Source organism: Rana temporaria, chromosome 4 (genome assembly GCF_905171775.1).
Source record: "Rana temporaria chromosome 4, aRanTem1.1, whole genome shotgun sequence".
NCBI lineage: Eukaryota > Metazoa > Chordata > Amphibia > Anura > Ranidae > Rana > Rana temporaria.
Window position 1 is genome coordinate 379,205,050 of NC_053492.1, and position 12,416 is coordinate 379,217,465.

General features: G+C 43.5%; 1 protein-coding gene across 1 annotated transcript in view; it reads right to left on the minus strand.

Annotated features, from left to right (window-relative positions):
- Positions 1-12,416, minus strand: part of PCNX2 (pecanex 2) — a 229,399-nt gene that overhangs the window by 63,316 nt on the left and 153,667 nt on the right. Inside the window, exons 22-24 of the mRNA XM_040351012.1 lie at positions 9,875-10,004; positions 2,704-2,762; positions 1,017-1,232 (exon numbers count right to left, since the gene is read on the minus strand). Of these exons, the coding sequence (XP_040206946.1) occupies positions 1,017-1,232; positions 2,704-2,762; positions 9,875-10,004 (405 nt within the window). The remainder of the gene's footprint in view (positions 1-1,016; positions 1,233-2,703; positions 2,763-9,874; positions 10,005-12,416) is intronic.

The following is a 12,416-nucleotide window of genomic DNA, read 5'->3' on the forward strand; positions in this document are numbered from 1 at the left end:
CTAGTCTCAGCTCCTGTAGCTGCAGACTCGCAAGCAGCTGTATCACCCTTCCTCCTGACCAGTCATGGAGTGCTTTGTATTATGAGAACTCATTCCCAAAATACAAAGGCTTCTGTGAATGGGCATTCAACTTTACAAAGGGCCATGCCTGAAATGAATTATCATGACGACAGCCTAATCCACTTTCTACTCCAGCCAGACTTGCTTTCTAACTCTGGCCTGACCTTGTTCTTGCCAGCAGTTTCTCTGAGTGGATAATGTTACATCTGGTGCGCTGTCCCCAGGGACAGGCTGTATGCATTGCTTCTAAGTGCAGCATATTTAAAACATCTTTAATATAAAGGGATTAAAAACACTCACATATGAGTAGAGTTATTCAGGCATGTCAAGGGTTAAACGTGTTTCATCCGCATTAGTCCTGGTGGAGTGTGTACACCACGGGCTGATGGTGGAGATCTAGGTCCTGTAGCAGTCCTGTCTGCACTGAATGTGTACAGCGCTGGCCGGTGGCTGGGACGGGGATCGTGGAGGCTCCGTGATGTAATCAGCCTCCACGCTCCCCGTCCCAGCCACCGGCTAGCGCTGTACACATTCAGTGCAGACAGGACTGCTACAGCACCCTCTGTCTTTTTCTTCAAGCAGTCAGTGAGTGCAGAGCACAGTGTGCATTACTGACGCAAATAGCATTATGCACACACTGTTTACAGATTCCACTGATTCTAGCAATGACCTGGCAACCAGATCGAAATTCAGACATTGCTGGTTTTATTCCGGCAAGTTCCTAGGTGTGCATTTCTGGTGCCCATTGGACACCACACTCATATTTAGACACCTAGTACAACTGCTGTAACAAAAAAAGGAAACATGTCTATAAAATAAGGGTTGCTAGTATTATGTCTATCTGTTTGCTTGTCTATTTCTGTGACTTTCGTTTGGTTTCCATTCATCTATTGATGTATGCATTAAAATACTGTGCACAACATAAGTAGAAGTTTGATTCTTTTTTATCACCTTACCTTTAAACTCAAGCCCACGAAGCTGGAAAGTAATGAAACCATTTCCAATTTCGACCAAGTGTACTAGTGCATTTAAATAATCAGACACTAAAATAAAGCAGTCACCCGCGGAATAATTCCCCCATCGCCCCAACATCAAGTCTCCGCACAAAGAATGTTGAAGGGACCTTGAAAGGTGCTCATAAAAAATGGAATTTAAATTGTTGTCATCATTTCCTTGAAATTAAATAGCATAAACAAAAATAGGGAAATAGATATATTTAGTTAGTCCTTATCAACCGTATTATTGAACTTTGCAAATTAAAAAGATAATTTATAATAATAGAAAAAACATGTACACAGAAATACAACATCACAATAATTTAAAGAGTTATAAGGATATGGATAATTAAAGTTTATTTTAAGATATGTTTGGCTGTAGTAAGTAGACAGTATGTTGACAAATAACTATTAATGTGTGTCTGTTTGCATGTTCTCCCTTTGGCTGCGTAGGTTTTCTCCCACAGTCCAAAGACACACTGGTAAGTTAAAGTGTTTTTTACCCCCCCCCCCCCTAAAAAAAAAATCATATTCTGGTCCCAAAAAGCAGATTAAACAGCACAGAACTTGTGCTGTGTAATCTGCCCCCCCTCTAAACTGTAAAGAAACCCCCCTGAACCTGCCACGTCCTGTATGGCCTCTCTAAACAGACAGATAACCAGGGCTGCTCTGCCCTGATCACCGTGGAAAAAGTGCCTCCCTCTGTAATAGGCTGCCCTGCTCTGCTCTCCTCCCTCACCACCTTCCTTCCTGCCTGTCATCCCCTCTCTGTCTCTGCTCAGCCCCGCCTCCCTACCACTATTATTGAGAAAAAATATATATAATTGTAACTGCCAACCCCTCTATTAGAGGCTGGCACACCACGCTGTTAAGCATTTTTAAAAATAGCCATTTTTAGCTGACTTCAGGCTGGTCACATGACTCATAGGCCGCTTTACATCTGAGACAGAGCTTCTGCGGGTGGAGCAAGCAGCCACGTGATCTACCCGGCTGATGTCAGAGGGAGGTCACGGCTCCTCCTGCAGAAGCCATCCGTCGGAGCTGAAAAGCGTCCGCGAGTCATGTGACCGGCCTGAAGACAGCTGGAAATTGGTATTTACAGCGCTCGCTTAATAAAAAATGCTTAAAACAGTGTGCTATGCCAGCCTCTAATAGAGGGACTGGCACAGACTTTTACAAATGGGTTCACAAACACTTTAATTGGCTGCTGTCTAAATTGGCCCTGGTGTATGAATGTGAGTTAGGGACCTTACATTGTAAATTCCTTGAGGGCAGGGACTGATGTGAATGTACAGTATATATATAAAATTGTCAGTGCTATATAAATATCTGTAATAATAAATACATTCAACTTGTGCATTTATTTGATTGCTGAGCATCTTTAATCCTAATGATACAGTAGCTGGTTTTATTAATCATTAATATTATTTCCATGACTTATATTATCCCATCATGCTCCTTTATGGCATGTTACAAAGAAAGGTATTACGGGTAAAATGAGGGCATGAAAAACATATTATATGACAAGCAAAATCATCTGAAACAGCAAACTAGATACCGTGTATAGAAGCAAAATACAAAAGATACAAAAGCCCTGCTATCATTTCACACAATCAATTATTGATACATTATTAAATTAGACATTTACCTGGATCTTTTTCAATTTGCTGTTGTAGTCTTGTATTTAAATTGTCAAGTCGCACAGTGCTGAGAACATAAACAAAGCAATAATAAAAAAATACTGTGTTTTCTATTAATAAGCATGAAGCCATTTTTGGACGTGCATTCTTAAGCCGCATATACACGACCATTTTTCATGTCATGGAAAAAAACAAAGTTTTTCTCTACGTGATTCTTGTCAAGCTTGCCTTGCATACACACGATCGTGAAAAAAATGCTCTAGCAAAGCGTGGTGACGTACAACACGTACGACGGCACTATAAGGCCCCATGCACACGAGACGCTGCTAAACTCGAGTTCAGAGGCATTTGGGCATTTTTTTCAACTGCCCCTGAACACATTTAATGTTATCCTATGTGTCCATGCACACAATCACGTTTTTTGGCTTTTTAAAGCAGTTGGGTTTATGTCCGTTTTTTCAGACGCAAAATTTTGGGTTCAGAAGCGTTTTATTTTTGCGTTTTAAACTTTGGGAGGGTCTACAATGTCTTTGAGATAAGCACTGACAGCCGCAATCGCGGTAAAACGCGGCAAAACGCTGTGCAATTCGCGGCAAAAACGGGCGTTTTAAACACCGATTTTTGCCTTTGAAAACGTGAGTTTAGAGGTGTTTGTAATTGCTTCTCGTGTGCATGGGACCTTAAGGGGAAGTTCCATTCGAATGGCGCCACCCTTTGGGCTGATTATGCAAATTTCCCTTCTCATAACTTGCTTCTGAGCATGCACGTTCCCCCCCCCCCCTCGTTAAAGTGTACACATGACGAGAAAAACGACAACGTGAAAAACAACAAGAAAAAATAGATCATGTTTAAATTTTTAATGCCCATTTTTCTCATCAAGAAAAATGCTCTGGAGCCTACACACAACGTTTTTAACGACCAATTTAAAAATGTAATTTTTCTCGTCATGAAAAACTGGTTCTGCATTAGAAGTGATTTCTATGTTTACAGTACCTTGCTGAATAAATCCCATGAAGGCAAACATAGAAATACAAAGATGTTGCAATGTTTTTCTACAAAATACCATGACCGTACTACACAGTAGATCTGTTTAGCAAAACTCTTTGCCCAGGCTTATTGTTTAGATGGAAACTATAATAATTTGCTAGCATTTATACAACTTTTTTTTTAGAAAGTTTAGTACTGAAGCAGAAACTGTATATTTTCAGACTCTCTCTAACTGTTAGGCCTCGTACACACAACCGGTTTCCTCGACAGAATCCATCAAGAAACCGGTCATGTGTACGTTTTTCATCGAGGAAACTGTCGAGGAACTCGACGAGGAAAAAAGAGTTTTCCTCGTCGGGAGTCTCAATTTCCTCGTCATGTTCCTCGTCGGGCTGGTTTTCGACGAGAAACACGATCGTGTGTATGCTAAGAAACCCGCGCATGCTCAGAATAAAGTATGAGACGAGAGCGCACCTTCGGTAAAAGTAGCGTTTGTAATGGAGATAGCACATTTGTCACGCTGTAACAGACTGAAAAGTGAAAATCGTCTCTTACCAAACTTTTACTTAACACGCAGTAACATGAGATTAGCAAAAGCAGCCCCAAGGGTTGTTCCAGTGGAATCGAACTTCCCCTGCCGTTGTGTGTGCTGCATGTCCCCCCGGCTCTCCCCGGTCCTCCGCCCACGACCGTTGCCTCCCTCCAGCGGTATCCAGCCAGTACCCAGCCGGAGCCCCCCTCCACGGATCACCGAGGCCGTCACCCGCCGCCGAGCACCACCCTCCGAGCAGATCTCTGTGGGATCCGACACCTGCTCCCCCTCCAGATCAGGGCCCCCAACTCACCTGACCCTTCCTCAGCCGCCGCCTCCTGCCGGCCATTAGCCGGGCGTCCGTGGGCGTCCCCGCTAGCAGGCCAGAGCCGCAGGAAAGACCGCGGCTGAGGCCTAGTCCCCACCATCCTATCGTTTTCCGTCCACATCTTTCTCCAGCAGACAGGTGTGACCCCCGGAACCCCCTGAGGCTGTGAATCGAGCCCACGAAGCCTCTTCCGTCAGCTGCCGGAGTCGTAGGAGAGGCCGCGGCTTGGGCCTAGTTCCGGTCCAGGTGGCCATCTTGGTACACCCAGCCGTGGCCTGAAGAAATCCTCACCACCCACTCCAAGCAAGCCATCCTAGAAAGACTCGATACACACCAGGCACTGCCTAAACGGTCAGCAACCTTCACAGGGGCCACTTATTTACAGCCCGGTAAGTAGGGACCTTCCTGGGACCCCCCTTCTCGGTCATCCCCCCCCCCCCCACCCCCTTCCTTTTTTTCTTCCACAGCTCACCCGTCACATCTAGGATACACCGCCAGGTAAGTTAATCCAGGGTACCCACCCATCTTAGTCAGTTTGATCCAGGGTTCACCGATCGCCTGCGGGGTCAGGAAGGAATTTTTTCCCTTGCTGGAGCAATTGGCCAGGCTCAGCTAGGGTTTTTCGCCTTCCTCTGGATCAACTGAGTGGGGGGGGCGGTTTAGACCGGGTTATCTTCTTTTGCAGCAGCATCACCGCATCACCATCACTGGGCGAACATCAACCGAACCTCCTGGAGTATCAGCCCCCCAACACCATCCTCATCAGCATTGGATCGACGGGATCACTGTATCATCACACCACCATCAGCCCTCTCCCACCATGCTCATCATCAAGTACTCAGCTGACACTCTCCGCAGCCTAAGGAATTGTGCCTCAACGCTACTAACCTCCACGCAAAACACACTACGGAAAGAACAGCTACTAAGAATCAATCGCCAATCAACCTCAAAAAACGTGAAGTCACCGCCTCAACAATCCTAACAGAATTGGTGCCCGAGAACTATCGCATCCTAACCGAGCATAGAACAGGACAAAGAGGAGGAGGCCTAGCAGTGATCTACAAATCCCACCTGGCTCTCACCAAACCAACTCTACAGAACTCATTGCCCTTTATGGAAACACTCACCCTGCAACTTCAAACTACACTCGAGGAAACCATCCACATACTACTATGCTACCGACCGCCTGGACCAAAGACGCATCTAGTCACACCATTCACCGAATTCTTCTCGACGTACACCCTAAAAACCAAAAACCTGTTGCTACTTGGGGACTTCAACCTCTGGGCTAATTCAACCCAGGATCCCATCGCTACCGCCTGCATCGACCAACTCGAAGAACTCGGTCTGCAGCAACTGATAAAGACCCCCACGCATGCGTCAGGACACATTTTGGACCTCATCTTCAAACAAAACATGAATATCAACAAGTAGGGTTGTCCAGATACCGATACCAGTATCGGTATCGGGACCGATACCGAGTATTTGCGCTAGTACTCGTACTCCCGATACCAAAATAGAATACTTTTTTTTTTTTGTGACATCAAACACAAATTGGATGGCACCATTGGATGGCACTGATAGGTGGCACTGGCATTGATTGAATGGCACTCATAAATGGATGGCACTGATAGGTGGCACTGGCATTGATTGGGTGGCACTGATGAGATGCACTAATAAGCTGCCTCCCTGCACTGATGCACTAATGGGCACTGATCTGCACTGATAGGTGGCACTGGCTAGCTGCACTTTTGGGCACTGGCACCGATGAGCTGCACTGACAGTGATCACTCCTTCAATGATATGTAGTTTTCCAGTACCGTATGCTAAAAAACAGCCCCACACCATGATGTACCAGTTCTTCATAATTCTAAAGAAAATATCTTTGGTCTGTATTGTGGTTTGAAAACGGTCACATGACATTAAAAAAAAGTATCGGTATTCGGTATCGGCAACTACTTGAAAAAAAGTATCGGTACTTGTACTCGGTCCTAAAAAAGTGGTATCGGGACAACCCTATCAACAAGCTAGACAACAGGCCTTTACCTTGGATGGACCACCATGCCATTAAATTTATATTAACCACCAACACCATCCTCCAAAAACCCAAACTCCAAACAACTCCAAACAACAATACACTGGGCAAGATCGCAGAAGAAACTACACTCTGAAGTACACTCGGTACTAAATCTAAACCATTCAACGGAACAAATTACTCAACACCTTAAACAAAGCTTTACTATGGACAGCTGACACAGTCGCTCCGAAACGCAGAGCTCTCATCCGGTAAAACAACTCGCGCTGGTTTAACGACACTCTCACTCTACTGAAACAAGAACGCAGAAGAGCTGAAGGAGCCTGGAGGAGAAACCCATCAAAAGGAAACCACACAAATTACAAAACCCTCACCAAAATTTACCACAAAGCGATCTTTAAAGCAAAAAAATAACATTTCTCAAACACCATCTCAAAAGCCCTAAACCACCCACGGGAACTTTTCAAACTAGTCGCCCAGACTATGAACCCCTCCTGCTTGGAGCCCCCTGCAAGTGAGACACAAGAATTCTGTAATGAACTATCTGACTTTTTTATTGACAAAATCGGAAAGATCCATGCAACAATTCAAACAGAAAAAAACCACAAACCCCATTCAGATAAAGCCACGATCAACGATCAACGAATTTTGAGCTGATCCCAATTACCATCGACACCACAAAAAACATCATCAGAAGCCTACGAGACAACACATCTCCGAATGACATCATTCCTACAAAACTCTTGAAAGAATGCACCGACATCTTGGCACCCACCATAACGCACATCATAAACCAATTGTTCAGGGAAGGGATTGTCCTGATCACCCTCAAGCAAGGCATAATTAAACCCCTCTTAAAGAAATGGGAAATTGGAAAACAACTGCACTATGTACAATAGTGAATCTGAGTTAACAAGCAGCAATTATTATGTGAAACAACATAGAAAAACGTGATAAAAGGATAACTGCGCTACACCAGGAAATTAGTATTCCTCTTCAGGGAACACAAAATGAAGGGCATAAAGCCCAAAAATGTGTGTTTGTACCTAAAAATAAAAATAAACACAAATACAGTCATACATATGAATAACAGTGATATGTTATGGCTCCGACCATCTAGGAACTAAATCTGTGGATAAACGTGTATATGGATCAATGTCCTCTCCAACCAATGTAAAAAGAATTGCAATCAGTGAAAAAATAAATTGATCATACAAGAAAATGAAAAAGGAGAAAAACAAATTCAATAGTCAATGATTGAAAAATATCCCGATGATAAAAATCTGCTTACCAGATTCAAAGGTCCTCATGGACCAAGCCCAGCATAACAATCCGACCAGAGGAACTGGTTAGTGGTATGGTCCCAATACAGCAGAGCTTCACACTTATACTCAATGGCAACGATCATATAAAAAAGAGAAATGCTTCCATAGCATAAAACCAGGGATACTTTATTTAAAACAGGCACATAAGTAAACAACTCACATTTCAGACGATTTTGATAGGCATTCAAACCTGCAGCGCCGGCCGGACGCTGACAGGCAAAAAAGAACCACTCGTGTAGAGATTCAAATGATGAGAGGGGATGATGTCAGCATGTCGCTCGCTCCGCCTGATGCGTTTCGTGATAGGTCACTTCGTCTCCTAAAGAAAGAAACCCAACCTCGACCCCAAAGACCCCAACCATCGCAGACCGGTAACAAGCTTGAACACCATCTCCAAGATCATGGAGAAAGCAGTAGTACAACAACTACAGCCCCATCTGGACAACCACAAACTCCTAGATTCACTACAATCGGGTTTTCGCCCAGGCCACGGGACAGAAACCGCTCTTCTAAAGATATGGGATGATGCCCTCGAAGCAGCAGATGACGGAGAATCCTGTCTCCTAGTGCTGCTGGACCTCAGTGCAGCCTTCGACACGGTCGACCACAACACATTGCTCACGCGACTCAAAGAAGTAGCCGAAGTTTCAGACTCGGCCCTACCGTGGTTCGCATCTTTTCTAGAAAATCGCACTCAGACCCTGAAACTTGGAGGCCTCACGTCAGAAACACGAACCATTACATGCGGAGTCCCGCAAGGATTACCTCTTTCACCTGCACTCTTCAACATCTACATCCGCCCGCTACTCAAAATCACCAGCAAACAGGACCTGCGCTACCACTCCTATGCTGACGACACGCAGCTTTACTTTCAAATCACCAACAAAAAAGACCAATATCATGAACTAGGAAAATGCCTCACTCTGATCGATAATTGGATGACTGAAAGCTCCCTCAAACCCAACGGATCCATAACGGAACTACTCATCCTTCACGCAAATTGGAAATCTAATTCTAGGACCACTTGGACACCACCCACCATCCTCGGACAAACCATCACGCCAAGCAACAAAGTCAAAAGTCTTGGAGCCGTCTTTGACTCAGACATGACTATGAATGCACAAATAGGATCAGTCATCAGCGGTTCTCATCATCTTCTCCGCATGCTACGTAGACTCATCCCGTTCATCCCGGAAGAGGACACAGCAGTAGTGGTTGGAACCATCATCAACTCACGACTCGACTACGCAAACTCCCTCTACTTAGGACTACCGAAATACCAGATTTCACATCTACAAGTCGTCCAGAACACGGCAGCCAGACTGGTAACAGGTAAAAAACTGTGGGAATCTATCTCTCTGGTCTTAAGGGTCCCTCCACTGGCTGCCCGTACAGGACCGGGTGACTTTCAAAACGCTCTGCCTCACCCACAAATGTACACAAGGAAACACTCCTCAATACTTAAGCGAAAAAATAAAACCTTACGTCGCCAAGCGCGTGCTCCGGTCAACCAACCAAAACCTTCTCCAAATCCCTAAATCACGCTACAAATCTAAGGGAGAACGTAGATTTGCAGTTCAAGGACCCCGGCTTTGGAATGCTCTACCCACGACTATCTGCTTGGAAGAAAACCATCGGGCTTTTAGGAAAAAACGAAAGACCCACCTCTTCTAATGGATCAGGACAACACTGGATGCAAAGCGCCTTGAGGCGATTAAGTTCGCATTTGTTACTCTATACAAGTTTCTCACTCACTCACTTACGTCACCGCGTTTGAGAACGAGGAGATTTTGTCTTGACCGTGTGTACGCAAAGCAAGCTTGTCGAGTTCCTCCACAAGCCTAACAAGGAACTTGTCGAGGAAAACGATGTGTCTTTTCCGACGAGTTCCTCGGTCGTGTGTACGAGGCCTAACTTGAAGCCTTGTGTATAGGAGGGGGTGGGGATAAGACTGTTACCAAATAGCTTTTACCTGTTTTTTTTCTCCCAGAATTTAATTGGTCTTGCATATGATGCCACAAAAATGACACTGCCAAGAAAAGGACTAAGTGGCATTGACAAAACTGAAGTAGCAACTGTTTGAATGAAAAGCATAGCAGAATCTGAATCAACATGTCAAGGTACACTGAGAACACTTTATTTTTGTAAATGTATTGTAAATATAATGTTATCTGCAATGTTCAAGATACAAAGTGTTGAGGTGTCTAAAAACATGTGGGACTTAATTTGTTTGATTAGTTTAACAGGCAAATCTGGGAGCATTCATATGTACTGTATGTCTCTTTATGGCCCTGGCCAATACTCCCACCTATAAAATGAATGGAGGGCGCACTGACCTTGTGCATTACAAAAAAATAATTTAAAAAAAGGTAAACAGCAATGGTACTACTCACATATAGACGTGATAAAAAAAAAGCTGAGCAACGCAACAGCAGTGGTAACGCGTTTCAAGAGAGAACCCTCTACCTCAGAGCCAAAGCAATGAGTCTGAGGAAGAGGGTTCTCCCTTGAAATGCATAAGCCACCTAGCAACACCGTCTGGTCCTCTTTTTATCACATTGATATGTGAGTATTACTATTGCTGTTTACCTTTTATTAAAATGTATTTTTGGTAATGCACAAGGTTGGTGAATAGGTTTTTACCTCAAATGTTGGGATTTTAAAGGCAATTAAAAATCAAAAAATATATAAAAAATATGTTTATTGCAAAATATTCAAAATGTACATAAAACCAAAGGCTATACATAGTGGTACATAGTAACTACATCAGAACCCAAAACCATTATACAAACAGTTCTTGAAGATGGAAAGGTTGCAAAACCAACGCGTTTTGAAAGATACAAGTATAGAACAATCTTCATTAGGCACCGCAACCATCTCTGAAATTTCAGAGTACAAGATCAGTGCATAGAATACATATTGTGTTACATAATATTTCAGCGTATACAATGACGCCTATTACACAATACAATAACAACAACTTACATGTCCATATGTTCATTAAAAAGAGACACAGCTCCTCCATCTTGGACACTCCACACAAGTCTGCACTTGTGTGAAGTGTCCAAGATGGAGGAGCTGTGTCATTGTATATGCTGAAATATTATGTGATGGACATTTACTCTGTAACACAATATGTATTCTATGCACTGGTCTTGTACTCTGCAATTTCAGAGATGGTTGCGGTCCCTGATGAAGATTGTTCCATATTTGTATCTTTCTAAACGCTTTGGGTTTTGCAACCTTTTCATCTCCGAGAACTGTGTGTATAATGGTCTTGGGTTCTGATATAGTTACTATGTATCACTGTCAGATGTTCATACAATTTCTTATGTAACCTAGTTTTAACCGTTTGTTGTCCTACACATGTGGAGCACCTCTATGGTTTTATGTAAATGTATATTTTTTAATAAACATATAGGGGTAGATCCACGTAGAACAGCGCATTATTGCGCTGGGCGTAGCGTATCTAAGATACACTATGCCGCTGTAACTTACTTTTTTTTGTTTAGAATCCTCAACGAATTCGCGGCGTAAGTTACGGCGGCGTAGTGCATCTTTTGCGGCGTAAGGGCGCGGGATTCAAATGGAAGTGATGGGGGCGTGTTTTATGTAAATACGTAGTGACCCGACGTAAACAACGTTTTTTTTTAACTGTGCATGCGCCGTCCGTGGGGGTATCCCAGTGCGCATGCTCGAAATTAACCCGGAACAAGCCAATGCTTACGACGGTGACGTCATTCTACGCAAATTCCTATTCGCGAACGACTTACGCAAATGACGTAAAAAATTCAAAATTGTACGCGGGAACGACGGCCATACTTAACATTGAGTACGCCTCAGAACAGCAGCTTTATCTATACGCTGGAAAAAGCCGAACGCAAACGACGTAAAAAAATTCGCCGGGCCGACGTACATTCGTGGATCACCGTAAGTAGCTAATTTGCATACTTGACGCGGATTTCGACGGGAACACCACCTAGCGGCCGCCGAAAAATTGCAGCTTAGATCCGATGGCGTACTAAGACGTACGCCTGTTTTTTTATTTTTAATTGCCTTTAAAATCCCAACATTTGAGGTAAAAACCTATTCAATTCATGAGGGATGATGGCAATTCACATGCAATTCTATTTATTTTCTATGCACAAGGTTGGTGTGCCCTACATGCTTTTTATATGTTTCACCTCCAAGTCCACCCATTGTTCTGAGGAGGGCAGCAAGATCAGGTTCTATAAAAAAGGGTTTACTGCATCACACACCTCCAGACTTGGCACCAAGGTTTTTGGTTATTGTCTGAAGACAGAATATTTTTATATTTAGAACTATCTACAAATTTTATATTAGGAATTACATTTTAACTGAAAGTTCATTTAAAATTTTGCACACTTTTAGAACCAGTAAAGAATAAAAATGTAAAGAAAACCTGGCATCAATGTTGTTTTGTTTGGCAATCTGAATAATACGACCTGAGATGATCAAACTGTTTAAATTATATTCTGTTTCCACTTTTTCAG